General features: G+C 44.8%; 1 protein-coding gene across 4 annotated transcripts in view; it reads left to right on the top strand.

The window, feature by feature from the left end:
• The window catches only part of MALRD1 (MAM and LDL receptor class A domain containing 1), a 2,533,556-nt gene that overhangs the window by 1,608,988 nt on the left and 904,076 nt on the right, over positions 1 to 20,492 (top strand). For all 4 annotated transcript variants that reach the window (XM_085630825.1, XM_085630827.1, XM_085630826.1 and 1 more), the window contains exon 25: positions 4,360 to 4,488. In XM_085630825.1, coding sequence (XP_085486951.1) covers positions 4,360 to 4,488 — 129 coding nt within the window. The remainder of the gene's footprint in view (positions 1 to 4,359; positions 4,489 to 20,492) is intronic.

Genomic DNA, 20,492 nt, shown 5'->3' with positions numbered 1-20,492 from the left:
AAAGACTACAGTTAGTGTTCATTAGTTAGACAAGAAAGGATATCGATTAAAGTTGTGTTTGTTACTCATAAATATTTACTCCAATGGCGAAATATGGTACATTGCGCAGTAATCCTTTACAACCCAAAAGAGGTTTCAGGAGCCACAAAGCACTATTCGGCTAATACCAAACAATTATTGTTTAAGGCCATATGTACTAAATGATTCAGTGCTTCTTAACGGATCGAACCGCAATTTTGGTCTCTTAAGAAATGCTAAATTGCCTTTCCATATGTACCAAGGCAGCTAAGTAATCGCAAAATGCGATTTCTACTGGGTAGAAATCACATTTTGCAATTCCCTAAATATGAAATCGCAAACAGGGATTTCCTTTTTGCGATTTCCCAAGTATATGTACAAAGCATTTCCTAAATATGAAATAGGCATTAAGGAAATGATTTTATCATCGACTTCAAATCGATGGTAGCCATGTGCAATTTAAAAAAATGCACCCAAAATGCATTTTTTAAAGTGCCATGTACCGTGCACATGCCCCTAGGTCATTTCTGCGCTGTACATGTTTATAACTTCTTTTTTGTGCTGCATCAAGTGTTCGCCTTAGGCCCACAGACACACTTGGTTTTGCATTTGCGAAACCATACGTACCTATGAGCCTTTTGACCCATAGACACAAATGGATTAGCATCTCCTAAATACTGATTCCTACACTGCAGGAATCGGTATTAGGAATTCTCTATTTCTGTACATTCCATTTTGCATTTCCTAAATAGAGATGTCTTGGGACTCACTATTTAGGAAAAGTAAAATGGGAATTTTCGATATATGGCCCTTAATGTTGATTTAGAAACTGTAAAAGAAAAAAACATTATTTCGATATGGATTTTTATTGGACTGTATTGAACATTTATACTTTTGATAAAAGTTTTGGTTTTAATGTAAGACTGACATTTTCTGAGGATATGGGTACACGCTGTGAGTGCGCTCACAGATGAGCATGATCCATAGAGGAATTTCCTCAAGTAATTAAAAAATGTTGCCCTTGGTTTTCTGACAAAGGTTTTGGAATATTATCATTTTTTTTCAAGTGTTTGAAGTTGCCTTCTTTCTTTCCACCAACATTTCCAGCTAAGTTTCAGGATAGACTGTATAAACGATATCTAGAGCGGACTCTGTACTGACAGATTAATTTCTCACACAAAAGTAGCTATATTTAGTGGATCTCATAAAGACAGTGCTGTAACTAAATGTTAGACCCTCAAGCCTTAGGCTGGTCTTCCCTCAAATGTTTTGCCTTCTTGCCTCCAATTTTGCTGATCTTGTTTTGTTAGTTTTAGGACTCTTGGCACTTTACCAAAGCTTACTAGTGCTAAAGTGCATGTTCTCTCTCCCTAAACATGGTGTGATTGACTTATCCACAAATGGCATATTTAATTTACCTACAAGTCCCTAGTAAAGTGCACTACATGTGCACAGGGTCTGTAAATTAAATACTACTAGTGGGAGTCCAACACTGATTATGCCACTCACTTAAGTAACCCTTTAAAATATGTCTCAGGCCTGCCACTGCAGAGCCTGTTTGCTCAGTTTACACTGACATGTCAACTTAACGTTTAAGACCCCTTGCCAATCCTTAAACTCCTCTTTTATTGCATATAGGTCACCCTTAAGGTAGGCCATAGGTAGCTCATAGGTCCTGGTGCTGTGTAATTAAATAGCAGGACATGTACATTTAAGTTTTAAATGTCCTGGTAGTAAAGAACTCCCAAATTCGTTTTTCCCTACTGTGAGGACTACTACTCCCATAGGATAACAGTACGGATTCCTTGTTATATTTAATAAGCTGTAATTCCCAATTGGAGGGAGATAGAACCACTGGAATTGTAATGATAAAACATAGTTCCTGGTAATGTGGACTTTATCATTACAATTTTAAAAATACCACTTACAGAACAATGCCATTTTTCTGTTCTTATGCTTGTGTGCTTGTAGCTTGTCTACAAAACACATCTGGGATGGGTGACAGCTGGGGCTTGTGCATTTCATCTCAACAGCCACACACAAAGGGAGATAAGGTGTGACTGATGGGACATCAACATCCAGATGGGCCATCCTGGCAGGACCTGAGGGAGGAACTGGGCACAGCCTTCCCACACTTACACCTGAATAGGCTGTGTCCTGTCCCTACTCAAAGGACTGCTTAAACCCCTGTAGTGAGTGAAGAGTCAAGGCAAAAGGGCATGCCTCTGTGCACTTCAAAGCCTCTCTTTGAAGTCTCCCTCACTTCAAAGGCACAACTGGGTTGGCCCTAACAACTCAGAAGACCTCCTTTTATGCTGTTGACCTGCTTCCTGCTGCCCTCCTTGTCTGTGTGAGAAGGACTGCACCCACTTCACTTGAATCCAGAACCAAAGTGACTCCACAGGCTTGCTGGCTTGCCTCCTGTTCTGAAGTCTCAGGAAATCAAAGACTTCCAGCTCACCTGCTACAGCACCTGAACTCTGCCGTGTGTGAGTATTGCCCTGCCAAGTGGTGCCATCCCAGTCCTGGGCCCCTGCAAGTACCTATAAAAGGCTGCTCCAGCACAAATCCACACATCTATGCTGTTGCACCACTCGGAACAGGCACATTTCCATCGTCAACGAGTAGCAAGTACATTGTATTGCTTTACCAACTGCGTGATGTATCGCCTCCATTTCTGACCAACCTTTGACTTTGCGAGGCACAGAGCTGATGCATCGCCTTCATCCTGTGGTTAGCTGACTATGCACTGCCTCTTTGCTTCTCGCATCTTGGCTCCGTTGAAGACGCAACTAAGGTACTTTGTAGCGGGTCAAGGCTAGTCCCTATATCCAACCCACGCTCAAACACATTGGGCCAGAAATTTTGGATTGTACTCTGTCTAGCAAGACCAGGTGACTCCAGTTGCCACATTATGCTTTTAAGCACTACATTTCAGTTTATTCTTTAACCTGCTACCAGTAAGCACAGGCTAAATATGGGTCTGTTTGTAACTTACTCTGACTAGGATTGTTGCTCCTGTTTGGGAGGGTGTATACCTCTGCCAACTAGAAATAACACCAAACACACACAATCTTATTGGAAAAACGTATAGCTGGGATTGCTATGAATCAGTAACCAAGACTCTGCATAATTGAAATATTTATTACATATTCTAGAAGCCAATTACTGCTTTTATAAGTGTTTTGCGTTTGCAGGACAATTTCAAGGCAGTTCATTTGGCTTCCTTGCATCCATTTGTGAATGCTCAGATGTTAGGTCCAAGTTGGATATTGCTTTCTCCTGTTTGGTAAAATTGGGGAAACTTTCAAATACAAAGAACATACAGTGGAAATATTATTTTCACAATAAAAAAGTACAGACTTTGATGCTTTTGTTGTATACCTGATTCTCTTGTACAATTTTGGGTCTTATTTAGAGTTTGGCAGGCAGGGTGGACTACCATGTCTACTACCCTCCCGGCTCAGCTGTTCTATTTAGGCACTCATTTTAAGTTTGTCAGAATAGGTTAGGTATTTACCATGTGATGTAAATAGCTCCCATCTTGACTTTTTAACTTGCAAATGAGACATAACATGAGGAATAGGTATTTAACAAAGCAAATTCCACATGTTCTACCTTTTTTTACATGCTTTGTCCCTAGATACATTTCAGCAGGTTTCACATGCCTGTATTTATTGAGGAAAATCTGCCCTCGAATCTGCTTTAGAGTCAGCAGAATCGCGTGGCTGGCAGAAATCCTTTGACCCGCAGCCCAACTGAGATTGGGCTGTATCTAGACCATCTGCGGTATTTAGAACAAACATGCCAACATACTTTGTTTTCCTTTTTGTGGACACCAGATAATGCCTTAACAGGAAAACAAATAGCCCCCACACTCTGGGAGAAAGTCCCAACATGCCAGCAGCATTTATTGTTTTGCTTTCAAATGCAAACTCCTACTTTGGTAGTTTGGTTTTGCAAAAACAAAAAACTTGTCGGTGCATTGAATGTGGTGTTCACACAGCAGAGGTTACGTCTTCAGAGGAACTGGCATGGACTCTTTCTATCTTACCGATTTGCATCTCTCTCCATTTACTACAAGCAATGTTTGAACTTATTTCTAAGACAATTTTAGTTAATTGTTTTATCGCTACAAATACTTTTTAATGAAAATGGATAACATTGAGCATCTTTCAATGATGAAACTAATTCTGGAAAGACCCTGATAGAAGTTAGCATACTGACAACGAAAACTGATGTTTGAAGTGCTGAACGACTAAACAGGCAATTGTTAAACAAAGTAAAAGAGCCTGCTTTGATAACATGGCAATATTGATAGAATTGTCCTTTTTGTTTCAGTTGGAGAAATGCCAGGTATGTGCCCAGGAGATTCTGATTATGTGTGCTTGAACAAGAAGTGCATTGAATCACACCTGATCTGCGATTACAAACCAGACTGTGAAGATGCTTCTGATGAAACATACTGCTGTAAGTGCTAAATTCTATCAACTTTTTGCAGGAAAAGTCATACTCCACCAATATGCTACATTTTACTTTGAGATGACCTTGCATATTTTTTCACAAACTGCCTCACAAACTAACAACATCACTACATTATACTGTTGTTACTTGATGAATGTTTATACCTGCTGCATTTAAAATACTTATACATGTATATAGTCACTGAAAACACTTTCAGGGGAAGTTATATTTTCTGTTGCTCATTAGATATTAAAATATTTAAAATAAATCTGAAATATCCTCTACAAATTAAATAATAATCATATATAAAATGAAGGTAATCTATAATCACCTGAAATCAGCCATGTTCCTGCCAACATGACCTCACTCATGCTACTACCAAATGATTTCTTCTATGTCGTCATTTAATAACTGATGGAGGGGGTGTGGCTAGGTGCTGATGTGAGGGGAAGCGGACTCCGGAGCTCCGTCCGTGGCTTCCCCTCGCCCATAATGATCCTGATGTCATAGAGCTGCCCCTTGCAGTGAAACCTGTGGCTGATACACTGGTGCCGGCGGTGAGCGGCCGCAGAGTGGCGGAGGTGCTTTATAAACAGTGAAAACGCTGATTATATCCCCAAGAGCTCCGGGTGCTGAAGACTCAAGAAGGTGGCTGGGCGCTGATGCAGCAACTTCTACCGCGCGCCGACAGGGTGATTCCAAGCTCGCAGTGAGTACCGCTCAGCATTTGGCACCGCTTAACAATTGTGCAACCGACATTGGGGAGGAGCGGAACCCCACTGTCTGCGGAGAGCAGTGTGCGCATGGTGCAGATCAGAGCTTCCGAATCCCCTCTACTTCCACGGACGGAGCGGTCTCACAGTCACACACGCACACACACATCACACGCTGGTGGGGCCCATTACACCAACATTCATCCTACCACTCTTATCCGTGCCATGTATAAGGGGAAACACACCTTTTAATACCTATCCAATCTGCCTGTACTTTGAGGTCAATGGCATCTACTTAGTTGCTTATAAATCTAGCGAGAACATTTCAAAGAATACACAAATAAATTCAATAAACATGACCAGAAATAATCACCCGACTCAGAAATTCAAACAGAATTATTTGTTTATCTAAAATTGTAAGAAAAGCCAATTAAATGCAAATTCATTTCTCTCATATTTACCTATTCTGTCTAAATGTCAGATCCTAAGTCAGAACCGGTCCTCTGTAGAAGAATTAGAGTTTCCTGCCGTCATGTAGAGTCACCGTCCTCTCCGTCAGCATAGGGACCTTGGATCATCAGCTCGGGAAGAAGTGGCGCTAGACCTCTCTAGCCTACTAATATTTATACAAAAATTTACATTCTGTAAAGTTACAATTTATTGTTCAGAACGGATGAATGGCGGTAATAATGTCATCTTGGTACATTTACGCTACTGTGCGAGATTTTCTCACACTTAGATTGTCCCAAATAATGAATAGGAAAATTGAATGTCCATGACTAATTCGATACATCTACGGATGTTTTATAAGATAATTTGTATCCCAATGGTGGGATCAACAGTTCATAAGTTCAGTTTTCACTTTTTGTAACAATCTTCATGTTCAGGAGCTCTTGGCAACCATCCTGGATTTGTCGTCATGATCATGGCTTTTCAGTTTTGTCGAGTGGACAAGGTCACAGGCAGCGCGAAGATTCCTTGCAAAGTTTCCATCAACTCAAATGCAGGCTGCGGGTGGTAGCCATTTTCTGGTAGGCCACATTAGTCAACTTAAGTGAAAATAAACATAAAACAGAATTACTGCACGGAAATGATTAAACAGTGTTATACCCCTGCTAATTCCCTTATGTGTATGTATTTATCTAGCCATTTGCAACATCAAAAGCCATTAATGCATATTAATTTAAGCGCAAACACAATAACATCACATAAGCAACATCGATTTCTGTCAGTTTGCTCACCAACTTAGTTCACTTATTATTTTAGCCATGCAATAGCATTCCCACGTGTAATTCTCTTGTTAATAAGGTTGGTTAGACAAGATTTCGATAAACTTTTTACTAATTAATAATTAATCATTAGTACTTTTAATTATAACATGCGAAAATGAAACAGGTATTCGGCTTTAAAGTAAAAACCCTGCTCCATCACGCACCCCTGGCCGGTGAGGTGAAATGCTTCCACAAAATGGTGGCAGTTACCAGCAAAGCAGAGCCCTGGCAGATCTGGCAGTGAGGGGTGGATTGTGAACCCACGGCAAGACGGTGACAGACGTAGACTGGCCCAACTTTACTTGGCGGCTTGAAAAGGACAGGGGGGACCACCATGACCACCGTGCTGCGGAGGCGAAGTAGCAGTGGGCGGCGCTGCGCTGGGCCTGTGCCGTGAACGCCCCTGACCAAGACTATAGCGAGGAGATGAACGGCTGATACCGGGAAGGTGAGAGCCCACTTGGTCTGCTTGGGAGCAGGTAGAGCACTGTTAGGAGGGCTTTGGTACAGCGGGTCGGTGCTGCATTGTTTGGGAGTTCTGCTGAGGCTGACAGCGCCGGCTGGCGATACCCGTGAAGGGGTGATTCCCCGCGCTGGTGTCTCACGCCACCAGCTTGTATACACGGAAGAGGCCCTTGGACAAGGAAACCTGATGGCTTGCGGACACGGCTGGGAGCGTCAAACACAGGGCCTGTGGTCTGATGGTGTGGACTTGCCCACCCTACTGCCAAGCTTGGTGCCTACACTTGGAGACCCTTGCAGATACCACCCGAAAGACCCCTGAGAACCTCTATAGCTGCTAACAATGAGGAGGGTGTCTAGAAAGAAAGGGTTTGCTGCGTTGCAAGTGTAAGACACAGGCCGCACATGGATTATGAGGATGAGGTGGCAGAGAGGCAGAAGGATGCAGTCCCGGAGTGCCCCACTTTGGTGGACATTATGCAGGCCATCACTTCTTCGAGAGAAGCACTGGAGGCAAAGATGGATTCTATAGGGGCAGACCTCAATCTGCTGAAGGACGACCATCGTAAGCTTAAGGATTGAGTGAAGCTTAATGAGAAAGCCATGAAGGAGGTCCCAGAGGCGGTCACAGCACTACAGCGTTGGCTGAAGCTAGTGGAGGCCAAGGTCAGGGTGCTGGAAGTGAGAGAGGAGTAGAGTGAAGGGTGCTCCCGCCGGAACAATCTGCGCATTGTGGGGGTCCCGGAGCGAGAGGAAGGGGACGCTGCAGTGCAGTTTTTCAAAAACTGGATTAAAATGGAAGTGGCCCCGGAGGGGCTCTCCTCCTTCCAGGCACTCGAGCAATCCCACAGGGTCCTGACTAGACCACCCAACCTTAGGGCCCCTCCTCGGCCATGGTGGTGCGTCTGCTCCATTGCCACGATAGGGATGACATCTTGCGGCAAGCCCAGGAGAAACAGAACTTGCGGATTGGGAATGCCAGGGTGATGATCTTTCCAAACTTCACCAGGGAGGTGTAGAGGCAGCGTGCATCCTTCCTGACTTTCAAGCGAAAGCAGCGCCATTTGCAAATTCCCTATGACATGTTATTCCCGGCACGGCTCCGGGTGATTGAAACCACAGAAACTCACTTCTTCACTGGCCCACAAGAAGCCTGGCACTGGCTGGAGATGCGGCAGACACGTGTAGCCAAGTGGTGCCCGACAGGCATCGGGCACTCCCCCACGATCTCCAAGGGCTCCTACACCCACAGGTCACCAACTTGAGAGGCACAGGGCCGTGCAGGCCGTTGCAGAGATTAGCAAGGGGGAGGCTAGTCCGAACTCGACGAACAGCGAGCATGGTTTGAACAGATCTGAAAGCTCCCGTCCCAGTAGCACAAACAGAGACTCGGAGATGGAATTGCCAGATATCACACCCCAAACAACAGATGGCATTGTCTGACAGTCGCACTCCGAGCTGCAAGAGGAATGGTCATTGTGACAATGGAAGCTGACTGTTGGAAAGGCTGCCATGCAGTGGCAACAGCTTACTGGCAACAGAGCAACTGATGGGGCCACCTTCTACATTACCGGGTGGGGAGGTAGCTGGGGGGTTCTGGATCCCACAGTGCCAGCCTACGTTTCTCCACTTTTTCATGACTTGTAGTTCACCACACTGGTTTGGGTGGGGACTTGTTGGTTGGAACCTGTTCTGGGTAGGGGGAGTTGGGGGGGTTTGGTTGTTGAAGGGGTTTTATTTGGGGCCATGCATGTCGCTATGGGGAGGTTCGAAGGAGGACTGACACAATTCGAGCAATGGGATCTCCTGTAGGCATTAAGTGTATCTCCTGGAATGTCAGGGGGATGCACACGATGTTGCGTTGTTATAAAATACACACGTACGTAGTGCAGAGAGTAGTGCAGATTCCCTGTTACAGTAAACTCATTGAAAGCAGATGGAAGGGATCGCATTGCAGAAAAAATGGAGGGGGCGCGTATTTTGCACTACGTGTTCTGCCTATGCCAGAGGCACATTGATCTGGGTGCGGGCAGGAGTTCCTTTTCCGAGTACCAGGTATCTGGTAGATCCTGAAGGCAGGTATGTAGTGTATTGGGGCGGTTAGACGGCAGGGATATAGTGATAGGGAGTCTATATGGCCCCAACGTGGAACAGTCTACATTCTTTGCACATCTCTCGAGGACGCTGGCGACCATGCTGACAGGGTTGGTACTGTTGGGGGGGGGACTTTAACAGTATTACTGATGTTGACCTGGACTGATCTCACCCGCCACTCCCAGATACTCCCATACATAGGCTTGCAGCAATCAGACGTGACTGGCAGCAACACTGGGGGTTGACAGATACCTGGAGGGCCCATCACTCGGACGAAAGGGATTATTCCTACTACTCTGCATTGCACGAACTGCATGTTCAGTTGGACTCGATTCTATGTTCTCCAGATGTGCATGGTGGGGTCACACTCAGTGAATATTTGGCTATAATGATTTCTGATGATATAACCTGTTGTTTTTGTCCTTAAACTGGCTACGGCTTCGACCTACCATACCTAGTTGGTATCTGCACCCGGAAGCATTGGAAGACCCAGTGTTTCGGGATACAATAGGTTCCGTTATCGATGATTATTTTTTAGACAATGCCGGGACAGCAACGAGTCCACTTATTGAATGGGATGCCTTTAAAACTGTTGTTAGTGGTCGCTGCATTGGAGAAGTGGTTGGCATGCGGAGGGTGCTGCTACGGGAGGTGCAAACTGCGGAGCACAGGCTCGGGGAACTGGAGAAAGAGAGACCGGAGTGCATAGATAGGCAGGCTGATCTTCTCGCAGCTCGAGAAGTCTTCACTACGCAGGGAGAGAAGTTGTGCTGCTTCGCTTATAAGGCGCGCATCACCCGAGCCCATACGGAATGTGACAAATCTGGGGCACTGTGGGCCTGGCTGGCTAATCCCACGTGCAGGGGGAGGACGATCTTGGAGCTGAGGGGACAAGAGGACGAGGTATTTTACAGTCAACAAGATATCAATGCTCAGCTTCTGGAGTATTATGCTTCCCTCTACCAGAGTAGAATTGACCCAGGGAAGGAGGATGAGACAGGTTTCTTGGTTGGTGTGGAGCTTCCTACGGTTGATGCTGAAGCGGCAGAGGAACTGGGCGGGTAGGTGGAGATTGCTGAACTTCGTAGCGCCATGAAACATATGGCTAGGAATAAGACCCCAGGGACGGATGGGCTCCCAGTGCAGTTTTACTCTGCATACATAGATGTATTGGCTCTAAGGCTAGTGACATTGTATAACAAGGCGAAACAGGAGGGTTGAATTTCTGCTTCAACAAGGGAAGCGATAATTGTCCCATTGTTTAAACCTGGTAAACTGCCTGAGGACCAAAGTGCAAATAGGCCCCTAGCCATGCTAAATTTAATAAAATACTAAGCTGTATATTGGCAAGTCTGCTATTAGCCCACATGCCAACTCCTATCCATGTAGACCAGGCAGGCTTCATCCCATCCAGAAACACGGCAATGAATGTCCGTAGGCTGCTGCGTATACTGGGGGAAGATACCTATTGCAAGGAGGAAACATGCATTTTTACAGTTGACATTGAGAAGGCTTTTGACAGCCTAGAATGGCTGTATCTGTTTAGGGTCATGAGAGCATTTGGACTGGGGAACCGTTTCGTAGAGTGGACGGCGCTCCTCTGCAAAAATTCCACAGCCAGAGTCTGGATAGGGGGCTGATTTCGGAGGCCTGCATAGTGGACAGAGGTAAGAGACAGGGTTGTCCGCTGTCACCTTTATTGTTCGCGCTGGCGATGGAACCTATGGCCGTGCACGCCAGGTTAGGCCGTTACTATCAGGGGCTGGTGGTAGAGGGACAGTTACAGCATATTGCGCTATATGCATGTGACCTCCTACTGTTTCTGGCCAACTCGGGGAAGGCCCTACGGGGAGCCAACGAGCTGCTGGGTGACCTGGGGAGAGTTGCGGGGCTTAGGGTGGACTGGGTCAAGTCGTGTCTTTTCCCTACAAGATCGGGTAGAGACAGATCTACGGCAGCTGACGGAGTGCCTTTAGAAACTAGATCCTTACCATACATGGGCACTCAGATATACCATGACCCTATCGATCAGCTAGAGGGTAACATAGGGCGCGCAGTGCGTAGCACAAAGGGCAACTTTGATTTCTAGGGGACCCTCCCATTATCTGTGGCAGGCAGGGTGGCGATGGTGAAAATGGTTACATCACCCAGGCTTCTCTATTTCTTCAAGACACTCCCAATCTGGATTCCACCCAAGATTTTTGCTCAACTCATCATGATGCTCACGGGTTTCCTCTGGGGTACAGGGAGGCAGAGAGTGGATCTGTAGGAGAGTAGGATCTGCACTTATGTTGCCCCCACTTTTTTACTGATGATAACACTGGTTTCTGGCTATAGTCTGGCTGGATCCCTGCTAATCAGGGACCCAGCCTCTCTGTTCTCTCTAAACAACTTGGAGTGCATATTAGATGCACTAGTGATTGGATATTGTAGTACCTTATGAGCCCCTAGTATATCGTACCTTAGGTACCAAGGGCATAGGTACTTCACAGGCCTACCAGGGGCTGAAGCATGTATTATGCCACCCCTGGGAAGCAGACTAAATCTAACACCACAGGCCTGCTACTGCAGCCTGGGTGAGGTAGTGTTAGCACTCCTCACTGAGATATAGGGTCCCTATATCTCACCATACACACACATATAACCCTATCAGTCACACCTAAGACAGGCCCTATCAATCCTGAGGGCAGGGTGCTTGGTTTCCATGTGAAGGGGTGCCTCTGCCTGAGCAGGGCCCCTCTGCAGCTCTCAGAGTCTATTCTCTGAGGCTGTTTGTGGATGCGGTTAAACCATATACTCTTAAGTGCATTATAACCTTGCGATAAATGCTAACTCTGGGATGACTGCATCAAAACATGTTGTGTTTGGTGTCAAACGCTTTGGAATCATACCCCTACACCAGTACCTGGTGTGGGAGTAGGATCCCACCCTTCTAGAGGGATAGACATGTACCCACTGTGGAAACATGGTAGATTCCTGAAAGAGCCCTGGCATCACAAAATGGATACCACCAGCACAGACACTGGGCTGCCCTCCTGCTGCTGACCGAACCTCGCAGTGGAGGAGGCCCAACAATAGGCATCCTGTCACAGGGAGGTGTCACCACCTTCCAGACAGGATTTAGTGTATTGGGGTTGGGTGAGTGCACTCCTAGAGTGCTTTTAGGTCCTGCACTGGGGGAGCAGTAGGCTCCTCTGTGCATATACCAGCTCAAACCGGTTCAGGGGCTACCTGCCCCTGCTCTGGCGCAAAACTGGACAAAGGGAAGTGGGTGTAACCTCCCACTCCCCTGACCCTCCCATAGGTGGGGTCATAGAGCTAGTCCCTCCCTTTCTTCTAGTATAAGTTAGGGAACCCTTGCCATTGCAAACTAGATATCCCTGGACGATGCTCTGAAGAAGAATCCTGGACCTTTGACGTTCCACTACCTTTGAAAGACTAAAGAATCTCCCTTGGAGTCAAGGAGTGACTCCCCTGCTTGGCAGGCACCAAAACTTTGCATCAACAGTCGCAAACTCTCCCGCTCCCGCCGGAGTCCGAAGTCCCTTCAGCCCCAGAAGTGCACCCGGGCAAGATTAATGAATGCTTCAGGGCTAGGACTGCGTGCCCGAGATGCAATCTAGAGGGAGCGGGGTTTATCCACATGTTCTAGGATTGTCCACATTTGGGAGAGTTCTGGAGGGGGGTGACCACTGGGTTGGCGGCTGTGACGGAGAGGGACAGAGCAGTGTCACCAGGTTGTTGTTTCCTGCACTGGTTCCCCCACAATGCTAGGAATAAAGTTACTAGTAAGTTCATAGATATTGGGTTGGTGTTGGCTAAAAGGGAACTCACTAGTCATTGGAAAATGAAAAACGGCCCAAGTGTGGCATGCTGGACAAGGGAGATGGTAAAGTGGGCGGACTGCGAGGGGACCTTCCGACTGCAGATGGCCAACCGCACTTGTAATGAGAGAACGCTGGAGATGGCACTGGCGTGGGTGGCATTGGTGGAACTGTTGAAACATCCAACTGACGACACTGTTGATGACCCGGAAGAGGTGGACCTGGTAGCAGGGAATAATTCAGGGGTTGTCTTGGTGCATTGCGTGCTTCTCTGGGCCGACATGGTAATCATACCATCCACTGGCACCATTAACTGGAAACATGGGATGCAGCGCCCCTAATACATGATTGAATTGACCGAGGTATGAGTACAGATGATTTGAAGTATTAGCGACATGCCTGGGGGTGGGGAGGGAGGGGGTTTGGATGGTGTTTAGAGGGAGTTGGGGGGGAGGGGGTAATTGGTTGTTATTTCCACTGGATTTTCCAGTGGGGTTTAGGACACATAGAGTGCACTAATAAGCACTACAGTATCCTGAGTAGCTGGCGGGCTTTGGCTTAAGGTGTGCATTGCCACATTTTCCCAACAGGTCGACTGGAAATCAAACCTGAAGGATTGTTTTGCAACTGTGTTGGATCTTGAGATGAACGTCATTCCTTCCGCAATGCTCTGCGGGCTGTTTTCACTGTTTTATTGAAAATCAATAAAATTTGTTTAAAAAAAATCATTTAATAACTGATGCTGAGCCCTTTTATGGATGTTTGGGTTAGCTCAAGCTTAAATCTTCATAACTTTGTTTTCCACAAAAGGTATCCATGCCAAATCTGTGCCCTTTTTTCAAACTTTCTGGGGATTCGAAAGGTACCCAAGAAAAGTTACCTGTCCAAGAATAACCATCTTCTCAGATTTAAGGAACAAGGAGAATTGCATCGATTTCTTTTTTTTTACCACTGTTTTTTCATTTTTCAAAGAGGTGGTACATTTTTCCTAATTTTTGTGGTTTCAATCTACTTCCAGTTTGTGGTGGAAACAGATCTGAAACCCGTCCCTGATCCCAGAAATCTATATATTTTTTTTTTCCTCCTCTCACCAAGTATTCGTCTGAAATTCTTTAAGAGCTGCCCTTCCAACCTGTGCACCCCGTGGCTGCTGCACTCGCTTTGGTCTGTACCCCGGACCAGACCTGCCCCATTGTTGGTGACTTGGTGTAATCATAGGACCAAGAGGAGCTATCCAAGCCCCAGACCTCTACCCCACACTGTAAAGGCCTGCCAGATATTCGGACAGTTCTCATTTCCTCCTCCCTGGTACAGTCGGGCCATTATGGAAGCAGCTTTAACCCAGTCTTCAAAATTGGGGGGCAAAGGATCTCACCAATTCATACAAATTTCCCTCCGTGCTATTAAAACAAGATATAACAGTAAGCCTCTATGTGTATGCCTCATCTTCTTACTTAACGTACCAACATCCCCAAAAAGAACCAGAATTCTTTTCTCTCCAAAAATACAACAAAGGGCTTCCTCAACTCCTCTCCAAAAGGCAAAGAGTCTGGGACACTCATAAAAAATATGGAGGTCATTGGCTTTAATAAGGTCACATCTTGGGCATTTAGGGGTGGAGAGTGGAGCAAACTTTGCTATCTTAGCAGGGGTATAGTATAAACGATTAATAACAAAGAAATGATTCTTCTTGAGGTTTGCCAGCTTAACATTATTGTATAAAAGCTTCAGAGAAGGTTCATATAATTCTTCGATATCACATTCTAAGGGAACCTGATTCCATACTAGATGTTGTGGGGGGTATTACTTCTCCTCTGCCTCTATAGACTTCTTATACCATTTTGAGATTTCCTTGCTCTTAAAGTTTACATCTTGGAGGGATTGCTCCACCTCCCAGATCCCATGTATTTCCCTCTGCTTCACTGCAAACCAAGAGACTAATTGCATATATTTAACTCTGGTGAAGCCACTTCCAAACCTGGCTTTTAAAACCTCCCATGGGTGGACCCCCTTTGACGATACCTGATCTGACCATAAAGTGACATCCGCTCTTTTGATTGGTGTTGCAAGACTGTCCTTAAGACATTCTGGGGTCCCTGGGGATTCTCAGATTGGTGCAAACTCGGAGTAATACCCTATCCCCCATCTACTTCTGACCTTATACCACAGACTAAGGGCAGCCTTCAGTACTTTTAATCACACTTTTTAAAAGTACCTAGGTGTCCTGAATTTATACAGGAAACCATCTCCACCATCCTGCCTTGTCATTTCAGCCAGAAGTCTGCCCCAAGATGACTCGCCTGGTTTTGTAAGCAACATCCGAATATTTTTTAATTGAAAGGCGATACAATACCACTTAATATTCGGAAGGGCCAACCCCCCTTTGATAAGCCTACACCTAAGCTTTTGCCAAGCCAGTCTGGCACCTTTATAAGCCCAGATGAAACTCGTGATCTTACTCTGAATTTTACTGATGTCAAGTTTTGGGAAATTAAGGGGCATGGCTTTAAATGGTACGTTAGTTTAGGGAGAATAACCATTTTAACTAGGTTGACCCTGCCGTAGATTGTTAAAGGGAGGTTTTTCCACCTGGCTAGTAGTCGGTCAACTTCTTTTAAAGTCCTATTTAGGTTGATCTGTGGGATTTTCTCGATATCCTTGATGATTATGATTTCCAAGTATTTAAACTCTATAGCAAGAGATCTCAAACGTGCATCCCAAAATTATTTCTCTGATAATAATTGGATCAACGTCTATGGATTATGTATGGGATGCTTTCAATGTTTATTTGAGGGGCTTTCTTCTACATAGTCGCATCTGTACCAAGAATAGGGAAGAATCACAAGAGCTACGACTGTTGGAGGATAAAATCTCCCAATTAGAGGCAGAAAGGATCCGGCTTAATAAGGGGGCACCTAAGAGAATATTACAAGTCCAGAGGGACCTTGATAATGCCCTCCAGGAATTTAGAGTAAGGCTAGATCAGAAATGTAAGGCACAGTGGCTGACAAAATCTATACAGAATTTTGAATATGGAGAGAAGGCAGGAGAACTTTTGGCTTGGAAAGCCAGAGTAGATTGTGTAAAATATTACATAAACAAACTAATTATAAATGAAAATGGGGAAACTTCGAGCAGACTGGTGGACATGCAAGGCATGCTCGGCTGCTTTCATTATTCTCTGAGCTGTATAAGGAGGAAATTACACCAAATACGGAGATCCTTAAGACCCGGTTGAGGGAGAAATCCCTATTGACCTTAACTGCTGAAAGCCGTGAAAGCCGTGAAAGCCTAGATGCCCCAATACCTGAGGGTGAGATTAGAGAGCAAATGGGGAAATGTAAAAATAACAAAGCTGCTGGCACAGATGCGCTTCCTAGCAAGGTGTATAAACGTCTGCTGGAAGAGCTGGTCCCGAATATGGGTGTTTTATTCAATTCAGTCTATTAGTCAGAGAGCAAGATACCTAAGTCATGGAAAGAGGCAACTATAGTGCTTATTTTGAAACCTGCAAAGGATCCTCTAAGGTCGGACTCCTATAGACCGATCTCCCTGCTGAATGCCGATTATAAGATCTTTATGAGCATCCTAGCAGGGAGGTTGGTCAAAATCACCCCACAGCTGATTAATGAATGAATGAATTTGCATTTATAGAGCGCATGGCTACCAGAAGGCCTCCCAGTGCTAGGAGCAGAGTCATCCCAGTACTACAGTTAGGCATCAAGTAAACAGAAAGGTTTTCAGAAGTTTGCGAAAAGATACATAGTTGTCCTCAAGACGGATATGATTAGGTAGCTGGTTCCAACATTTCACCGCGTTGTATAAAAACAGGTGTTCGCCACTTGGAACAACTGCCAAATGTTTATTCCCAGAGCGCAGGGGCCTACTGGGGCAATAGGAAGAAATAGTAGATCGGAGAAAGGGTGGGCCCTTGGACGATAGAGTCTTATGGACAATACACAGAGTTTTAAACTGAACTCTTCCCGTGACCGGAAGCCAATTGAGAGAGGCAATGGAGGGTCTTGCAGATTCCCGATTAGGGACCTGCATTAGGAGGCATGCTGCACAGATTTGTACAGTCTGAAGTTTTTTTATCGTTGAGCATGGAGACCCTAGATAAAGCACATTGGCGTAATCAAGTCAGGAAAGAATCAAAGCTCAACCAACAATCTCCTAGCATTGAAAGGTAGCAGGGGAAGAATTTCCCTAATCATCTTCAGGATCCCATAACAGGTACCTGCCACCTTCCGTGCTTGCTCCTTAAAATGTAAATTATGATCCAGCCAAACCCCAAGGCTTTCGATCTGATCTTTGGGAGGAGGCATGATGCCTAAACACCTAGGCCACAATGAGCTGGTATTCAGGGTGGAGGTTTTGCCCAAGAACATCAGCTCCGTTTTAGCCCCATTAGGTTTTAAAAATGAGCCTTCCATCCATGCAGAGACCCTTTTCAAACAGTCAGCCAAATTAGCTTCCGCATTATCAGATTGGTTGAGGGAAACAATCAGCTGGGTGTCGTCAGCATAGGTGACAATCTGAATGCCAAAAGGCTTGACAACCTCAGCCAGGGGGCTCATATAAACATTAAAAAGTGTGGGGCTCAGTGAATAAAGTAATAAAGTTATCCTCAAATACTTGGAACGATCTGCCATCCAGAAAGGATTCTAGCCACTTTAGAGCTGTTCCAGTCACTCCTACCTCTCTGAGTCTTGAGATAAGTAATTGGTGATTGGCGTGTCGAATGTCGCGCTAAGGTCAAGCAGGACAATTGCTGCGAAGCCGCCGACATCCAACATTTTTCTGGCTTCTACAACCACTACCAACAGGGCGGTCTCCGTGCCCTGTTGAGGTCTAAAGCCAGTTTGTGAGGGATGAAAATATTCATTCTTCTCAAAGAAAGCGGAGAAAATGGAGTTCACATATTTTTCGGCAATTTTTGAAATCCCTGGCAAAGGTGAAATCAGCTGGTAATTCGCGAATACTTCTAGATCCAGACTATGTTGTTCGATAAGGGATTTGACCATGGCCCGTTCCGTTTCCAAAGAGAGGGAACGAGCCCAGAGGAGAGTGAGTTATTAATGAGGTCCCATATAGTTGGGGAGACCATACCAGAGACCTGATTCAGGATAGTGGGAGGGGCCACGTCTCTAGGGGAGCCAGATTTCAATTGATTAGGATAGTTTTTTAGGGATTTAATATCCATGGGAGGAATTGCCTTTAGGAAGAGATCATGTGATTGTGGTTGATCCTTCAAAGGGGAGGTATTTAAAAATGCTTGGGTAGAGGAAAAAGCCATATAAATATCTTCAATTAAAAAAAATATATATTTTCCCAGATTATTGCAGCGCCCTAAAATATCATCAGAGGCCATAGCTGTAAAGGGAGGGGGGGTTAAGAAAGGATTTCAGAATCTGAAAAAGTTTGCGCGGAGAGTTGGAGGCTGAAATAATCCTTTTTTCATAGTACAGGGATTGAGCACTTCTAAGTTCTGCCTGGTATGCTCTAGTAGCCTCTCTGTATTTAGTTTTCTCGACGTGAAGAAATCTTTCCTCTAACTTCTCTCCAAGCATTTGCATTTTTGCTTCAACTCTCTAAGCTTGGGGTTGTAACAAGCTATTCTTTTGGAGCCTTTCTTGTTAGTCATCCAGTTTTTGGGGGACCAATAAGTCTAAGGAGAAGTCAAGCCAGTTATTAAACTTATCGTTGGCGATTTCTGGGTCATCCTCAAGCACGGGTCTGGTATTACTAAGAGATTGCACACGGGACTCTGTGGGAAGTTTAGACCAGTTATGACTAAATTTGTTAACCGTTTCCACCGGCTGACTTCTAACCAGAGGGGTCATTGAAAAGGAAATCATATGATGATCCGACCAAGGTATAGGCATTGGACTGACCAGAAAGGATTTATTCCTAAAAGATATATTCAAGAACAAACACAACAATTAATTGGCAATATAGATCTGGCCACAGCTCGATCCGAACCCTTGGCCGTAGTGGCACTAGATGCGGCCAAGGCATTCAATAGAGTCTGCTTGATATATTTGTGGGAAGTGTTAAGGTCAATTGGCTTTGGGCCCATCTTCATCCAGACTCTGGTAAATTGTTATCAGGGGCCTCTGCTAAAATACTATTAAATGGGATTTTGACATCTAGCTGTAATATTCTAAGAGGAACGAGACAGGGCTGCCCACTTTCACCCCTATTATTTAACATCTACATAGAACCCTTGGCACAAGCAATTAGGGCAGATGATCTGATCACACCTTTTAAATCTTATCAATATAGCAGCAAGGTCGCTTTATACGTGGAAGATCTGCTGCTTTATACTGATAACCCTGCGTTGACAATACCAAGGGTTGAAAGTCTGTTAGAGGAATTTGGATCTCTGTCTGGATATCTATCCAACACCTCGAAAACTGGAGTGATGTGCGGGAACATTGACAACTGGGGGGGTAGAATAAGTATACATTTCTGAAGAGTAGCCAAAATGTTTAATTTAGTAAAGGAGTAATGTGAGTAGATCCCTGAAGATATTCCCAGCGAAAGAAACATTTTACACAAAAATAATGAAAATGAATTGAAACACCCAGCCATTTATGACAAAAGTCTCCTATGTAATTTTTTGTCACAATGGCTGATTTCCAAAAGCTATATACTGTTATATTTGAGGGATACTTCTTATAGGGGGTTAATAGGGGTTCAAGGTTCTCCAATAACACCTGAAACCAAGTGTCAACACCTGAGCTGCAACTTATAATGCTTTTCCTTTCTGGTAAAATTTAAGGAAAGAAATATGAGCATGAGGGAAACCTCTGCATTTCGGAAATGTACACACTTTACTGAGTTCTAAGAACAGTGGTTATTTGTACTCCTCTAAATTTTTGGTTACCCATACTTTCATGTGATTCAGAAAGAATTTTGCAAAACCCATTCTATCTTGCACACTGATTTACATTTGGTAGCCACAAATGTGGAGGAACCCAATAGGTAAAAATAAATATTCTACTATTCTGTGTGAGCAGATATCTCACAATAAAAATGGTACCACCACATGTGTGACTACGCCTAGAACATGTGACACAAATTACGCCAAAACACAAACTGGTGACATCACATTTTACCCAGCAAAATGAATGCATTGTTTACAATGTGGGAAGCTAAAAAATGTGGGCGCTAGCTCAGCCACCACCCACGGAAACCTACCATGCCCAGATATTTCTTAGAACTGGACAGCCAGCGGTTTTAAGGGGGGTCTGAGTTGTGTGGTTTTGTCAAAAAAATAAATTCTTGCAAACCTCAAATTTTGTCTATAAACACATCTTTTCCTCACATTGCTGTGAGGGAAAGCCCTGGAATCTGTGGAGATCCACAAATTACCTACGACCCAGCATTCTCACAAATCTTCCAATAAAAAGGATAACACACTTGTATTTGTGGATCTAACGCCGGTGACAGGAAATAGCCCACAATGCAACATGAACAGATCCAATTTTTTCACTCAAAACTGATCCTTTTTTTTCAATTTAGGAGGCTTGATTTTAGCCATAGCTCAGCCAGCACTGACAAAAACCTACCAAAACAGATTTTTCAGACATTTAGATACACAGTGGAGTCCAGGGTGGTGTGATATGTGTGGATCTCATGTG

Source organism: Triturus cristatus, chromosome 10, assembly GCF_964204655.1.
Source record: "Triturus cristatus chromosome 10, aTriCri1.1, whole genome shotgun sequence".
Taxonomy (NCBI): domain Eukaryota; kingdom Metazoa; phylum Chordata; class Amphibia; order Caudata; family Salamandridae; genus Triturus; species Triturus cristatus.
The sequence above is the reverse complement of the archived record's forward strand: the minus strand, read 5'-3'. Positions and strand labels throughout refer to the sequence as shown.